General features: G+C 40.0%; 2 protein-coding genes across 7 annotated transcripts in view; both read left to right on the forward strand.

Moving 5' to 3' along the window:
• LOC103757687 (protein SOGA3) overlaps positions 1-3,559 on the forward strand; it is a 48,303-nt gene extending 44,744 nt beyond the window's left edge. For all 6 annotated transcript variants that reach the window (XM_029962880.1, XM_029962884.1, XM_029962881.1 and 3 more), the window contains one exon: positions 676-3,559. In XM_029962880.1, the coding sequence (XP_029818740.1) occupies positions 676-849 (174 nt within the window). In that variant the 3' untranslated portion in view covers positions 850-3,559. The remainder of the gene's footprint in view (positions 1-675) is intronic.
• Positions 1-17,761, forward strand: part of THEMIS (thymocyte selection associated) — a 305,377-nt gene that overhangs the window by 167,874 nt on the left and 119,742 nt on the right. The gene's annotated exons all lie outside the window — the stretch shown is intronic.

Consider the following 17,761-nt stretch of genomic DNA (forward strand, 5'->3'; position numbering starts at 1 on the left):
ACTAAATGTGGAATACTGCCTGATTAGGAGTTACCATTTTAGGTCCAACAGCATGCATGTCACAGAGCTGTAAAGAACTATATATGGCATGAGGCATGTGGTTTATGTTCATTATTTCCAATTCATATCACTGTAGCTATGATCAAAATCTGTTGGGTTTCCTAAAGCTCTGCAGGTAGACATAACACTGTATTAATATGTAAACATTAGTTACCAAGTGTGAACAGCTTCACACAGCACTAATGGAAACAGAGTTCTTAACAGACTGCTGAAATAGGATCTATCAAAAGATATCTGAAAAATATGTAGATCATACTTCAGTAATATAAGATGGTATTCTGAGTTCTATACTTAAAATAGTTTGCATTGTTCATTGACAAAAAAAACCTTCCAAAAATTAAAATAAATAAGAAGTAAATGTCAGTTTTGTCTTGCACTAACATTTTATACCTTTCCTTGTGTCTGACACTTGTCTCCATGTATTTTAGACCACAACTGATGTGAGAATCCCAGTACATAGAAATAGCTGTTCTTTTGCATTCTGTACATGACTGCACTCCTTTTAATAGCTTCCGACCACCTGTTCTGAGGTCACCACAAATGTCTTCCTGCATTCCCGCTGCATTCTGCAAAAGCCTTAACTTGTTAAAGCAAGGAATTGCCTTTGTGTTCCAGATCTGTGTGCCAGCTAAATGTTCAAGTGAGAAGGGTTTTTCCCGTCCCGCTCGGCCAGCAAATCGACGCTTACCTTCCAGATGGGCATCTAGATCCCCCTCAGCACCACCTGCTGTGAGAAGAACGGTGTACAACTGCTCTGTCTCCTTTCGGTCAGAGACCTCAGTAGTCTGAACCCAGAGCTGGGTTGGATGGTGTTGTGAAAGCTCTACGCCTCATTATAACTGTGTTTGGTATGTGTCATAGCAACCAGTTCTACACTGTTGTATTTTGTCCAAGAGTGACCCCCACCACGTGCTGGACAAAGCATTCTGAATCTTAGGTCATCATCACCGTGGTCTTCAGTGTTTTTATTGAGATGAAATAACTATACCCCTGGTTTTCTCTGGGTTTTTTTTGGTAGTAGTTCACAAGGAATTTATTTTGAATGGCATCTTCCTTAATTTGCCAATCAATTTTGAGTCAAAACAATGTATAGTGCTGTATATTCTGACTCTTCTGCAAACAGCAGAACGTAAAGCTGTATGCATGATCATGTGTTTGTAGGTGCATGTGTTGGACTAGGAAGTATACAGGCCTGTACTTAGAAGAGACAAACTGTGCTAGTGTTGACATTGAAATTGCAACCTATATGCCTACGTATATATATACTTCATGTTTATTTTAAGAAGTTTGAAATATACAGTCCTGATGACATTTATATTTTGTATATCTTTTACATAGGTTCACAGGCGTAGTATTTAATGTAAAAAATACTTAAATATTCATTTTTTGTGACTGATTGCAGCGATAATGCCTTGCACAATATGTATCTGAAGCAGACTAGCTCGACTGATTTATCAGTCATGCTTCATGGCATACTCGTTCGGTTTCCTAACCCTTATGCTAGGTCAAAATACCCAAACATATTTTTTTCTGAATTAAAATATTATATGATTTGTAATATGTTAGCCTTTTTCAGCACCAGAGACATTTCTGAAATGTTCCAATCCCTTTAAAAAGCTTAAATGTGCCATTTTATATATAGCATACTGTAAACACTTTGGTAATTTCAACTACTGTAACATACAATTTATGAAGGGAAGAAAAGGGTTATATATGCTCAATTCTGTAAAACTTATTTTTCCTTCTAGCATTATACTTTGAGGTTTGGCAAAGTCAAATAACAATGGACTTGTTTACTTTCACTCAAGGCAGGAGAACAAACACCGCTGTACCCAGTGCTGCAGCCACACTCCTCTTTTACTCTTCTCCTAGACTAGAGTGCCTGAGCCACTTGCTCATTTACTGTTCCCCGACTGACTCATGGCAGTCAGTTACAAAGTTTACTTGCACTCTGGCAACAAGCTGCATCTAGTACGGAAATATTGCATCGAGGTATGATCACAATTGTGCCCAAAATCGTAGACACGTGGCGTTGCAAGTATGTTTTTGCCATCACTTGACTTGGTATTATGGACCATCTGAATGACATGCACAGAGCCTGGCTTGTTCCTTCCCACAGTGTGAGAGAAACATGGATGCTTCTCACACTCTGAACTTTCAGAAAGACAGTGTCTGTTATCCTGGAATTTTTGCACCCTTTGGTAGGCTGTTGCTGGATGCATAGTGCAGTAATGATGATAAATGTTACCTTTAAGTAGCATGTCTAGGTTAAAAGGAGTAAAGAGGCACTTCTTCAACATCAGCCTGATCTTGTCTTACAACTTTTCTTCTCCTGGAGAAACATAGGATGTTCAAAGGAATTTCAAAAATCATCCCAGGATCCATTAATGTGCACATCTTATGTGAATGTAAAAAGGATTTGAGAGAGAGTGTAGGCTTTTGTCCTAGTGAATTGTATATGTGGCAATATAGGGAAAATTAATTGTGCTTAATTTGGTAGTGATCTGTTGTCCTATTCCAGTCATGTTGAGAATTCACGCCTTTTTCCTTCCTTTTAGGACCTTATTGTTCTTTCCTCTACACAGCTTTGATTTTGAAGAAAGAGAAAACAGGAGGCCATGTGTTCTGAGCAATATAGCCTATATGGTAGCATCAGTAACTGTTTGGGCTTGCCAATATTAGAACAAGCAGGCATTAGAGCGCTAAATCCCACCTTGTCATGCCATTGTGGCTGTCTGCTTGGCAAAACCATACCCAGAGTAATTTGCCCTGTCTAGACTTCTGGTCCTTTCTAAGTCTATCTCACTAAAATATATGAAGACTTCAAGCCAATCAACAATTCATCAAAATTTACTCAGACATTGCGAAGTTCTTGCTGGAAAAGATACAAGGACAGAAAATCTTGAGGAAAATTTATACAGTTTGGATGGAGACAAAAGTCTGTGTGCTTAAGTGAAAAATCAAGAGTTCTATAAATTTGCCTGCTTGCCCTAATTTAGAGATTGCACTCCATTAACTTCCTTAGCACTAAAAAAATTAGAGATGATTCGCAGTAAATTTGGAACATGGCTTAATATTCTAACTGGAAATTAGCAAACCAAAATGCCTTGAAAATTGACCTTTTAATGCCTAAGTAGCTGACCAGCTTTAAATGCCTAAGGCCGAGGAAAGAGTAATATGAAAGAATTGTAAAAAAATGGTTCTTCATTTCAGTCAGAGATGACTGCAATAACACTCTTTAAATTACCTCTAAGGTAAAGTTAAGCAGTTTTGTTCTGAAAAATGGTGGTGCAGTTTTGTTTTAAGTATTTAACTATGAAAGCATTTCCCTTGATTAGTCAGTGAAAGTGTTTCTTTTGTTCCCTTCAGTTTCTTTGGTTGCCTTTGACATAGACCACATTGTTGAATAACAGAGAAAGGATCAAATATCGACAACATTCCCTGATGTATGTAAGTTTAATGAACAGAAGGTTTTTGAAATAAACTAATAGGTCAAGTACAAGTTCATTTTGTCAAGGTTTTCTGTGTCCGCCTAATTACAGACATTGATTCTGATGCCCAAAAGTATCAATACTGGTGATTTTGGTTTGCAGGTGGCTAGTTGGACATACTAATTTTAGAAAGTTGCCGCTGTCACTGTTTAAATATTTTTTTCAGCTGCACTCATAACAGGGCCAGTGGACTGTGGTGATTTTTCTAGTTCCCATAACTGTGATTACTGAACCACAGTAATGGCTTTATTCACTTATTTGCTTAAGGGGAAGAGCTCCGTTGGGCTCTGTTCCCCTGCATTATTTCTGAAAAGGAAATCTACACATACACACACATTCATGCAAGAAACATAAATGATCTAAGTATAACTTGACCTTCCTATTAATCTTAGTGTCACCTATGGAAGTGGTGAGTTTTGTAAGCCTGTTTTAATATTATTCTTCCATATGCTGTCTGAAGTCTTAATGCAGATATATGTTTTTCTTACTTGCACTCTGAATGAGTCTAAAACTCTATTGCGTGCTTGTGGACCTTAGTAACTCTCTGCAGACACAGTCAGCTGCCCATTGAAATAGGGATGCCACTAGGAATCAGCTGGCTGGTACTCAGTTGACAGAAAGCATCATTCTCCTTCATGCTGGGAGATGGAGCCATAATTGTTCCTTGAAATTGAATTGTTCGTTTCAGGGAGGAACATGGCAGGGTAGAAGCACATAGAGTAGAATAATTTAGACCTTATCTGCACATCTACAGAGCAGGCCACCTGGAGGCTTTAAAACTGGCTTGACTCAGCCTCTGCTAGAGGCAGAAGGAGTAGAGAAAAAGAATTTCCTTTAAGACCCCTCTGTAGCATTCCTCAAACTCAGAGTACATTTCCACTAGTGTTTTGTCTTTACAGTGTTAGTGATAGACTTCTTATGTATCTTTAAAATGTTGCTGAAGAGATGAACTCTGCTTGTTCTCCACCAACAACAGAATTATCTTTCACTATTACACATACACATACTGTAAGGGAGTTGGCTGTTATGTATAGGAAAGAATTGGCAATCAGTGTAATATAATTTTCCAGAGCATTCAAAATACCAATCTATTTCTCCAGTTGTTTATTTAAGAAATTGTTTCTGTAAATAGGGATTTTGTATCCAAATGGCTTCAACAGCATTTTAGCAAAGATCTACAGCAATACAGAAAGCAGGACATTTCCCTTAGTTTTGTTATTTCTGGACTAAATTTCCTAGCATGCAAGAACTTATGCAATTCTCACAGTGCTGCTAATGCAAAGAATTTCTTTGGCTTTGAGATATGTAACATACAACTCTAGCCATTATACTGCTGATATTCTCTATTGGACTCATCTGTAAGGGTGAATTTGGTTGTGTTCATGCTCTTTAAACTGAAAGGTGGAATGCATTTGCTCTAAATGCGCTAATCAAAGCCCCTTGTTGCCTCTCTGGTCTTTCCACCCCTTCTCAATTTCCAGTGGATGTGTATTTTTATGTGGTTTATTGCCATTGATGTGTATGTATATGTCATACCATAGGACTTTCTATCTGTACTGCAGCCAAAATATGTTTTGAACAGCCTATTCTAAAAAGTTCTGATATTACTACTGCCATTCACAAAAACATTAGATCTTGATCTATTGTTTTGCATCACTGAAAACGCACTTTCTTCATCAACTGTTAGTGGCATATATTACACAAAACTATTTTTTGAAGTTATATTTAAGCTGCTTTTGAAGTTTGATTCTACCCCTCCCCCTTGCATCTTTTGTATTTGCAAAGTGCTTGCATCAGCAGAGACACCTTTCTGACCTGTAGAGTGGATGCAGTTGCTGTGTGGCTGTGGGAGCTCATGCCTAAGGGAGCCTTGCTAACTATGTTACTCTAAAAAGTATTGTATCAGAATTTCCATGGGGTAAGAGAGATTGAACCTTCAACATGATCAGAGTGAAAGTGTGGTTTATGCCTTTTCTCTAGTACCTGCAGTCTGCAATATTTCTGTTTAAGGGGCCAGAGTTTGTTTCCTCCTAGTGGTGCATGTCTGTGTGTGTATGGCCAAGATGTACTGAAAAATGACACTATAGGGGAGTCCATACATCTTACACTTTTAAATCAGATTATCTAATGTGTAAGCCCAAAATATTCCTCTCTATTGCATGAGATAATGTTACCCTGTACTACAGAGTAGATTTGATCCCAATATGAATTGGGGGAAGAGAGCAGACACTGCACAGATAGGCCTAAAGTATGTAATACAAGCAACTAAGCTGTGCTGGCTGATGTTAAGGGGTGAGCTAATGGGGTGAGGTGACTAGTCACCTCATTAAAGCCAGAGGTTCTTTAATACTAGGTCTCAGTGGATGCATAGACTTCTGCTAACCTGCTAATGTGTCACAGGGATTGTAATGCTGAGAAGCCTGATTTTGATTGCTCTTCCACCTGGAGGGATGCTACTTGCCTGTGGCAGATGTGCCTACATAGTCTTTTACCTGTGCCCCTTAAAATTCCGTAAGGTAGTTTACTGCAGCTAGAAGAATTTCTAAATCATAATCACAGTAGAAAAGGACTTTCATTAAAGAAAAGTGCATTTATATGTGAACTCTGTGAACATGACCACTGCCAACTGTCATGGTGACACAGAAAATCAGATTGAGTTTTACTGCTGTATCATGAGATATCTGCAGCAGGTCAGCTGTTCTGGTACCATATATGATGTAGAGCTGCTTAAGATATTGTTGTTGGAAGCGCACCACAGACAGATATGTGTGTACATACGGTCTGCTTGTTTCTTTGCAGAATCTTTCTAGTTTCCACAAAGATATTCTGTTTGTTTTGGGAGTTTGGGAATTTTTTTCTCCAAATTTACCTGAAAGCAATTGAGCTACCCAAGTTATTGCTGATAAGAAGTCTCATAGGTGTTCTTCCAAAACCAAAATATCTACTCAGAGAAGTAGCTGGCTACCAAAGGAGGTAAGATGGTAAGATCTAAGTTGAACAAGCCAGTTCACAAACTGGCTCATACGCTGTTACATGTCTGTGTACACACACACACACACACACACATCTTAGGAACTTATCCTCCAGGAAATCCCACATGTCCAAGGCAGCTGGTTTTGCCATATGACACTATGTACTGCATATAGGAGTACCATAGTCACACACATAGTACATACAGAAAAATGATGTCTAATACTGTATGTAAACAGACTCCTTCCAAAGAATGGTGCTGAAATGCTTTACATTAAAAACAGCATGTGACTTAATGAGATCCAGTAGGTTTTGAAATCCCACTTTTATATAAGTAAATGCAATCAAATCTTTTAATGAAAGAAACATGCTTATGCATGTCACTTTTTCCTTCCAAATATTTCAAGCCTGTCTTACAGCTCTGATCCTAATTTTGCCTCATGTACTGCAGGGAAAAAAAGAAAAAAGAAGGGAAGTGGAAATAGAGATAGTCAGAAAAATCCTCTGTCAGTGCCTCTAGCTTAGGCACTGAAAAATGACTGGTACTGGTCTCACTGTACATGGATGAGACTTTGACAGCTTATTATTAAACAGTATTGACCATGAAAAGAAGATGATCTTCCATTTCTCCTCTCTGTAGTTTTATTCCTTCCTTCCCTCTCCTTCCATCAGGAGGTTACAATTCAGCCACCTAAGGAGAAGTAGGCCTGGTAAAAAAAGCTGTGTGGAAGCTTCTCTTCACTTTCCAGCTTCTCTTCTGCAGGCCTCCAGACCTGCAAAACACATCATGTTTGAGACGATGTGAGAAGCCAGAGAAAGATGCTTTTTAGGGTCTTTCTGCAACAAGCACTGCATCAGCCAGTTTGGGGCTGAACAGTTTCATGGGATTTTTTTTGCAACTGTAGTGTAAAAAAGCTTTTTCCTCTTCTGTGCAGGAGTCTGTCTTTAAACCACCTCTTGGATGGATTTCTGCAATTTTAATTCATTTTACAGCAAAATTTCACAGCAGTTGGGACAGAAAGTGAAGAATTCGTCATTCTCTATTGGAAGTTGGCCAAAAGCTGAACCAGATGTACAAAGGGCCAAGACAAATTTAAAACTGTTTAAAAATCTTCAGCCAAAGTGATCTGCAGTCAGCCCACCAAGGTTTTTAGAAGTCAACTGTCTCTTTAAGCTTGATTCTGGGAAATAAACCAACTTGTTTCTGCTGTAGTGAGTGGAAAGTGGATGATGAAAGTAATTTGCAACATTCAGAAATGAAGATAACAGTACTCTGGTGATTTAAGTAGCTTTATGCTGTTTGCACAGCCTCCTATGAGGATAGATATTCTGATTTTCCTAGGATGCCATTTAGTGCCAGCCCGCATGTGTTTTGGTCTAGTCTGCTGTCTCATAGGGGGTATACATTTATATATATATATCTGGAAGAACCAGGCTGATGTAATGCTGGAGCCACCATCTCTGTGATCATTTGAGAAACATTTGAGAAAATCAAAGCTCCCTGATTCAGAGTACCTGCTTTCCTTTTATGTCTGTACACACACAGATATGTACTCATCACATGGACATATACACTGATCATTTTTTTTTTCTGCTTCTGTCTTGGTTTTGCACTGTATGGAAACCAAAGTGAGGCCTCTTACAATCGGTCTTAGCCAAAATGGAAGAAAGAGGGGTGTGACGCTGGACTTGGGACCCCAACAAAAATCCCAGTGAAAGGAAGTGTTGAGACATTTTAGGGTAGGGAGTTGAACCAAGTCATTTACCATTCATTTCAGCTACAGCAGCCTAATCCTTTCTTATGCTATTTTGTTCAAACATTATAGATTTTACTCTGCCTTTACAGGGCCAGCGTGAGTATATTTATGTTTTTCCCTACCTACATTGTCCTGTGATTTGGAGAAAGACAGGCTGTAGAAAAAGGACTTCAATTAACAGTGAAGATTTCCCCAGTTCAGGAATATTGGATTTGCTTCATTCACTTGGCACACAGGGGTCAAATGTAAACTATGTCTGACAGGAATATATTGGAAGTTGGAGAGGAATTGAATCTTCAAATTCAGATTTCTGGTTTAGTCTAATTGCTGCTTGAACCTCCCTAAAATCCAACCCCAAATTTCATATTAATCTGCCAGTCCTGATATCTCCCACAGAGTTTGAATTTGGAATGGCTGCAGAGGGAAACTTTATTAGTATTATCAGTGTGCAGAGACTAATGAATCTCAGAGCACTTCATGCAGCTCAACATTTCCTGCTAATATTTCACACTGGTGATCACCACTCTAGCCTGTAAGACTGACTGTGTAAAAGCCATGAATGCATAGGATAAACAACAACAAAAATACCAAAAAAACCACACATAAAAAAAGTCCAAGCTCCAGCCACACCTGGGACATCTCTATTAAAACAAGGAAGCAGATACCAGCTTTGCTGCACAGGTTTCACCACTGATTATGTATTTCCATAGATAGATGTGGAAAGGGAATGGTCTCTTCCTCTTGCACAGAGAAGCATTAGATGAAATTCTCTGTGTTTATAGCTGGATTCCCAGGTTTGCATCAACTTTCCTGAAAGAGCAACAACTGGCAGAGCTGAATTTAAATCAGCTCTTGTGCCATAAGTGGATGCTGATGTCATTAGTTTATCATCTTTGCTCCAGAACTCCTTGCTGTTACTATTGACCAAGAAAGTCAGGAGAAAAGAACCATCTTCTTGACACCCACAGCAAGTTTAGGGTTGTTGAAGGGTGACACAGTGTTTCTTTTCCTAAACACAGTAAAAATCCCCAATAGCCACACTTCTCTTTCTGAAACACCGTGTGTACCCACCTAGTCACTGCTATCTAAACTGGTTTTCACGAGAATGGTTACTTACCATAGACCTTCTGTATTACAGAAAAGGCCAGTTGTAGGATGTCAGGAGTAAGGAAATGCCACACTTAGTTTTCTTATTTCTTTGGCAGAGATACAGGGAATTTGGTTTTCATTACACACGCAGCCAAGTTGAATCAAGAGGAGGGGTATTCACCCCATCTCCATCATTTCAGACAGGCCTTGATCTGCAAAATTCTTTAATGTTATCACACAAGAAGAACTTCTGATCACTACACTTTGTTTGGAGGTAGAATAAATGACTGTGATCCAGCTAAGTAATAAACTTGGCAGTTGGGAAGACCACTCTTCTCTCCACAAGCAGCTTACAGTGTGAGTGTGCTAGATATGAGATTTTAAAGCACTGCACTGGTACATGTTTATCTTCTGACTGTGTTTTCTATAGTCCTGTGGAGCAAGCATTAACAATCTCATTTTTGAAATGCAGGAAAATGAACCAGAAAAAGAAATAGCAGGGAATTCTTGACTTCCTGGGGGTAAGTGGGAGGAAGGAAGTGAAGCAGATCAGAGCAGACACAGCTGTAGCAACGTAAGAAGTGCCATGCTCTTTTCTATTGCCCTTTGAAGAGTGAAACCTGCATCGCCTAACAAGCCAAACACTCAGACTGATGTTAACTTACCTAATGCTGGGGAAGGGAAAACCTGGCTGATTTTGCATTGAACTGGATGAGGGACTTCTGTGATTCATTCCAGCAGCTCTTCCTGGGAAGGTGTGTGCGGAGGCAAGGGAGTCAACTTCTGAGAGGGGATACCTGCTACTGTGCCAGAATCATTGTGCTTGCTGTGACAGCTCACTGCAGCCCACAACAGTGCTCCAGTCCAAAGATGTTACTGTGCCATTAACATGCCTTTGTTGTAAGGTAGAAGACTTTGTGTCACCACTGTCCAAGCAGAGTTGGTCAAATCTGATAATGTATTAGTCTGGCCTGAAACAGCGTGTAATATATTCCTGTACACACACTGCAACAGATCTGGCACAGGTTGATTTCATATAGCCAAAGGCAGAACAGCCAAGTGAGGTCAGAAACCAGTCCCTAGTGATCTGTACCAGGCTACCCAAGGGTCAGTGGCAGATCTGTGGCTAGGGTGCTGAGAAGACAAGAAGGCAAACCTCTTCCCTGAGCTTTGCATCCTGCTTCCCCATATGGGACCTCAGGCTTTTTACACCTCTTTCTCCCCCCTCCCCAACATGAAATATCAGTCTATTAAGTAGTTCAGGGCTATATTGTATTAACAGTAGATCTCCCTTCTCCAGCCCCTAATTAAGGTCTTGGATCCGTACAACTCTCACATTTAATTGCACAGTCTCAGTCAAAAACACATCTTTAATCAAGTGCTGGGCAGCCCAGTTAGCACAATCAGATGTTCTAACGAAAGAAAGGAATGGTAGGTGTTGCCAGCAGAGCTCACACAAAGTGTGCTAAAAAGGCAGGCAAGCTGAGGGCTGGAAAAGTTTCTGTCTCTTCTCTTTAATCACCCCTCCCCACTCCTGCTGACATTTTCTGACTCGGTAAAGCTGCCAAATCGCAGATGGTTGTGGGGCCTGCGTGAATCAGAATAAAACAAGGAAGCTAGTATTTGCAGGAGAGATTGGAACAGTAACAAATAAGACTGACCTGATTATTCAAGCATGGTTGGACATAATGCCAAATTGCATCTTCTGATATTTGCTGTGTGATTTATAGTATATACTGCAGTCAAAAAGTGTTGCATCCCCTTTTTTTCTCCTCTGGTGTGAATCTAGTAGCTTTTTGGTGCTCTGAACCTCCTGACTTCTGAATTTTGCTGTAACCAAATACCTCCAACACAGTTTAGAGGGGGCAGCAATAGCAAATCAGATAATGTCTGCTCACATAGTCATAAGTATAGATATTTTGTTTGCCAAGATATTTAACTGCTAGGCAACCGATGTTCCATTTTGATAAAGATGTGGTATTGCACACTGGGACTTGTAGTTTCAGCATTGTATCAGTGTATGGAAGTAAAGGATCAACAAGCTGACAACAGCTGGTTCTTAGATTCACTCTGGGGTGACTTTTGCTACCCTGTCTGATGCTTTGTTAATAAAGATCCACGTTGGAAGGAAAGCATGGGTTCAGTCACTGAATTTTAAAGCACACAGGCAGAAGAGAGGAATGCTGATCTGCAGGCAAGATTCATCAAGCATTGCTTCTGCCCTTCTGGCACTCTGACATCTGACTAACCTCCTCCAGGACTAGGGCTGCAGCTGTAGTACAAGCCCAGCTAGACCTTAGCAGCAGTCAACAGCATCATGTACTTTGGGGGAGGGAGAGAAAAAAAAAACCAAACCAGAACAAAAAAACGACACAACCAAAAATAACCCCAGAAGTAAGAACAGGAGTTAATTTCTTCTGAAGATAATGTTTCTCTGGTTCTTGGTCACAGGAATATATGTCTTTGCACATTGATGGATTGTCTCATATGTTTTGGTTGGAGTGCAATGCCATTGTTCCCACTTTGTAGCTGGAGAGCAGAGGCGCAGAGAGCCAATGTTTTAATGGCATTGAACTGTGGAATTCCAGAGAATTCTCAGGGGTTTCTGGTCTCCAAACCAAGTTTCAGCGTCTGCCTAGCTATTGTCTTTCATCCCTCTCTAGCCAAACAGATTACAGGGTAGAGAAGGAAATTGAACCCACACCTCTCACATCCACCATTATAGCTACTGTCCTGCCAACTAAGTTTGGGATTTGAGCCCTGCTTACTTGTCCTATTACAACTCTTGACACTGCTTTAAGCTGTAAATACATATAACTTGCCTTTCTGCGTTGAGAGGAGTCTGCTTTAATGGCAACATAGGTTAGCTGTGCATACGGTGAAAATGCACATTTTTTAAACCTGCTTTTCTTTCATTTAGGAAAGAAAACCAGGTTAAAAACTTCCTTTCAGGAAGTTGCCTTCATTCTCTTCCTGATTAACTTTGTCTGCATCATTTTATATGCTTTTAGTCTTGTTTCTTTTTATTCAAATTTTTTTATTTAGTCTAAGAAAGTGTTTCCAAACTTTTCAAGCATTCTTTAAGAGGACTTTTGCTTTGCCTCTAACTACGCTTTGGAATTGTCTCCAATACCATTCTCAAAATAGACAGGAGTAACCAATTTGTTTTGCAAAAGAAACTCTCCTTGAATTATCAAATGACACAGAGTATATTTCAAGCTGTTCTCTATTACCTTCTTTTTGTATTCTGACATAAATCAGCTCTTTTCACCACTGCTGCAGACTGGGCAGAGTTTTTTTGTGATTTCTTCTGCCAACATCGAGGTAATTCCTATCATGAATTACAGATGTCCTGGGGCACATCCATACAAAAAAGTGGAATTGCGGCACTCGCTGACCTGAGAGATGATAAGTCACCAAGTGTCACTTTGCAGTTGTCTCTCAGTCACATCAAAGCAGCTTTGTCATGGATTTACCACCTGGATCTCAGTTAGCAAGTCCTACAGGTTCACATGCTGTCTCTGAAAGATGATTTCAAGAAGCTCCAGACATTCACTTGCAGACAGTGAAATTACCATGTCTATTTTTACTCATGTGGTTAGAAAACACACATGCAAAAGAATAAACTTTCCTTTTAGAAACTTGTCATTTTGTTTTGCATAGCAGTGGGCAGTAAATACTAATGTGAGACCAAACCACAGACTAAATGACATGTCTCTTTCTACAGAGAAATTTAACTTGCGTTGAAGTCCATGGGAGTTTTGCCCATGACTAGTGGAAATACTAGCAGTTTCTTAGGGTCAAACAAAGAGTAGAACTATATCAGGAAAAATCTAGCTGAAAGCTGCACTTGAAACATATACATAAAAGTCCTGCTCATAAGTTCACTGGCTGGACTTGCACAGCTACTCAGGATCAGCCCCCAAACTAACTATGTGGCTGAGTTCACCCTGCCGACAGCATTTGCCAATGGGAGCTCTTCCGGACATGATCCAGGGAGAGCCAGCTGATGCTTCCCCGTTGTGAGCCCTATATTATGGCAGCTTCTCTGGCACATCTCCCCACTGTGCAAATCATCCCAGAGACCCATTGGCTTTGGTATTGGCAGACCACAGATAGAAAGAAGTCAATCCTGGATCCTACTCAGGAATAATCTCCCTACTTCTTCCTAGAAAAGCTATCTGATGTAGGGCGAGTGATATTGGAAAGGAGCCTAAGTTCAAGCCAAAAGCAGGGCTGTAAGTTCAGCCTGTACAGGTACAAGTTAGGTTATCCCCTGCTCTGAAACTCACTGTTATGAAGTTAGTGTAATACAGCTTCATTAAAGTTGCTAGCTATCTTGATTTGGTAAAATGTAACCCTCTCGCCATTTAAAAAATATGATAATTAAAGGATTCAAATGCAGTATAGAATCCTATTGCTTAGCCCTTGATCCTGTTTAGTGCTCCCGATCTGTGGATTCATTAAAGTGTTTAAGTGGATAAATTTGTTTCAGGAAGTGATCTGTTCTCTTAGATTACCAGAGTGTATTTATTATTCTGCCAAGGTAGGGTTCCAAAAAAGATGCCCTTTAAAATTGGGTAGACATAATACAGTAGGAGGATAATCATGTGCTGGGCAATTGTTTAAAAACATCAAAATACTAAGAGACATGCATTTTAATGTGAGAAACACAAATCTAGTGGAGTACTTTTTGTAGGCACCAGGGAAGATTTGAACTGCATCATATCAGACACATACAATCACATATTGTTAGAATTTGTGGGCATGAAAAGCATTAAATAGATGAGATAGAGACCATCCGTGAGAATGGATGAGAAAATGTTGTGCTGAAAGTTCTTAATGTAAGCAGTATCAGGTAGAAACTATTGATGGAAACTTTATAATTAAAATAAGTGTAACTACTGAATCTACAAATACCCTAGTGTAAATTATCACATCAAGATGCATCTTACACCTTGCATTTCTTGTAACTGTGCAGAAATATATTAAAAAACTTTTTACTGCAAAATGAGATGAATCATGTGAACTCATAGGCTCACCAAGTTCAGGAGGTCAACAGTGACTCATTTCTGCATGACTAGATCATAGCAGAGGTACTGACTCTGGTCTGGTATTGCAAGTATCAGATCTGACCACCTTCTAACCTTGCATGTTTACATATTTACCATGGTGATGCTATTCACACAGCTGTGGTCATTCTGTCTCTATGGGCTTCAGCACTGCCTGTGAAACTGGATAGTGTTGTCTAGAATGGAGGAGGAGGATGTGACCAATTGACCATGATAGTTAAGTACACCTCACGCTATGTAGTGTGTTAGATCTCCGAAGCGTTGGGCAAGCAATGATTTGGTAAGGTGAATTCACATTTTGTGTTAGAATAACCACTGGACAATCCTAGTACAAGTGTAACTTGGTACCTAGTGCTTGCTTTGGCTACTTAAGCAATACGTAGACTTTACAGAGGGGAAAACCTCCAACTTTCGGCAAAACATACAACCCAATAATGCACAGTTTCTCTGGAAATCAGGCTCCAGACATTAGCAACTCCCCGGGACATAGTCAGAGTCCGTAATCTCCACCGTCAAGAGGCACAGACTACAGCAAGCCAACCTCACCTTTCTCAAAGGCAAAGTTATTTTGGAATCAGCATACCAATAATTTAATAATGGGTGCATGTCCTGGCTTCTGTAACTCACTGACAGCAGTGAGTTTCCTCTCACCACAGGGTAACTCTGTCAAAGACATAAGTAACTCTGGTTTACCTCTGAGGCTACCTTATATTTCGGTCTTGACTGGTACCTATTTCTCTCGCTGACTCTCGGTCTCTTTCTTCATGTTTCTCTCCTTGTCTGGTAGTTTAAAAAAAAGCAAGAAAACACAAGCAAGTGTCTTAAAATTTATCGCTTTAGGGAGACAAAAGGAAGCTTATACCATTAGTTGCTGTAGGCAACCTCTACGTAAATGTGAACGCTCTCGTGGAACACTGAAGTTATTCTGCCTCCCTGCTTTCCACCTCTTGAAAAGTCATCCTCACTGGCTGTCTGAAAGCATTAAGTGCTCTGGAGAAATCGGGGATGTAAATGCTCCTATGGAAAATGGATGCATGAAATTGTAATAATTACCATTGTACTTACCATATTGCAGTACATAACTGAAGGAGGTTTTTTTGTAAAGCATTATTAGCCAAGCTTTTAAGTCTGTTAGAAAAGAGAGATAAAACATCTTTTCTCAGTGTTTCTTGCTTCAGAAGAGGGAAAATGGCTGAAAGTTGAAACTATGTGCTTCTCCCAGGTCCTGTTCTCATTAAATACACAGTATTTGGATTTTATTTATTCATGTTCAGAGTATCTGCAGGTTGATCTGTGAAGATTTTCCTCAAGCTCATATGGACATATGAGGTCTCTGCCACATGACTAAACTTCTGGTTAATTGCCATGTACCACCTAAGACTTGGGTATCTCTAGTAATCTTCTGTATACCAGTTGCTAGTCTGTCATAGATATAGGATAATGCAACACAGTTCAGACCATTGAGAAAACAAAACGTGGTACCCAAGGTCTGTGGCCAGACCTAACAATGCAAGGCTTAGGGAACTTGGGTTGTTTTCCTCTCTCTGCCACTCATCTGCTACGCAATTTTGGGCAAATCACTTTAACCTGTCATCTTTCTCTTTACTTAAAAGAATTTGAAGGATCATATGCACTTGGGATCTCTACACTTTCCCTATCCAAAGAATTCATAAGCTTGCTGAGGTTTGCATCCAGCTAGGATACCAACCTTTTTCTTCCTATGGCCTTGGAGTGCGGTCTTGTGAAGAGCGCTTACATGTAAGTGGTGCAACTTCAGTGAAGGGATTAAATATTAACTGCAGCAAGAGCAGTCAATGGTGCAGTGCCTGAGTGCAGAAAACAATAGCCATTAGCCTCAAATATTCCTAAGTGAATCTGACTCTTAACTAAACCACTGCTGTGACTCACAGCTGTTATACCATGTAAATACTTTTCTGAGACAATAAAATATAATTGGAGTCAGCTTGTTGTTATTGATTAGAACATAATGCATTAGAGAGCATCCTTTCCCATGCACTCTATTTATAGACTCTGCATCATGGAACAGTCGTTACAGCTTTTCCATCCTCATTGCACAATCATGAACAAAGCATTAAACACGCATTCCTGTTAGCATACTAACTGGGGCCTGTTAAAAGTAACAGGGGCTAAAGTCAGTCAGAGAATACAATATTTAGCATTTCTGTAAGTATCTTTGCAAGTAGAGTGAAATCCAGGGGAAAATGGGTGTGATTTAGCAAGGGATGTTAGCTTTCTCTATATGTATACGTTGAAGACATGGTATGTATTTTTACACTGCCAAAAAGTTTTACAGGGCAGATGGCACTATGCGAGTCTTTTCTCCCTGCAAAAGTGGCTCTCTGCCCAGCTCTGCAGCTTTTCCTTCACTCCCTCCAGGAACCTGCAGTCCCAGGACAGCCTTTCTTAAAGAAGCATGCAGGGCTTGTGCTCTGCCAGACCCAATTCACTTTAAACTGTAGTCAGCTGAATGAGGTACCTGCTAACAGGCACGTAAGGAGGAAAGTACCTTTAGGCTAATGCAGTGCATCTGCACACACAGCTTGAGAGAAACCAATGTGCTACCAAAATACTCTTCCTGCCTCTTGCTTTGAATGCCATGAAGGGTTTGACTTTGTGACTGCTGTCTTCAGAGCCTTTGCTGCTGGGTGGGAATAGTGAAGAACCACACAAAGTCTCTGATTTAAAGTCTGCTTTCTGCAGAGGACACAGAAAGTGACCATCTCAAGAATGAGATGTATACAGGCCAAGACTGATGCTTTGACAGCATGATGAGTTCCTAGGGAAAATAGCAATTGTAATGCTGTTGAACAAGTCTGTTTGGTCTAAGGTTTGGAGTAACCTCCCAGAGCCCCAAAGGGCAAGGTTGGCAGGTACTATCATACAGAGCCATCCTTCCTGATATGAAGTAGGTATTTAATAACCAGGGTCCCAACGGAGCAAAGAACATGAGCACATGATGAACTACTTGAAGTTAAATATGTGCCCAAGTAGTTCTGAACTGGAGCCAAAGTATGGAAAAAATGATAGCAAAGGAATATCCAACTAAAAAGCAAAAAGAAAAAGAAGCATGTCACTGGAAACACAACAATTCTTTCAAGTTCCTATGCTCCAGTATAGTCTTTCTTTTGTCCCTGCTTGCACCCTAGCACAGCTATGTAGTGCTCAAGTGATTCACCCTGGAGGGGTCTCTATTTCAGCAGAAATTATTTTAGAAGTGTAATTTATTCTGATTGCTAGTAGCAATTGTGTAGTTTTCTGGCAGAGAAAGTAAGTAGTATTTAAAAGCGAGTAGCAAACAGCA

Source organism: Manacus vitellinus, unplaced genomic scaffold (assembly GCF_001715985.3).
Source record: "Manacus vitellinus isolate BGI_N305 unplaced genomic scaffold, ASM171598v3 scaffold_4_pilon, whole genome shotgun sequence".
Taxonomy (NCBI): Eukaryota; Metazoa; Chordata; class Aves; order Passeriformes; family Pipridae; genus Manacus; species Manacus vitellinus.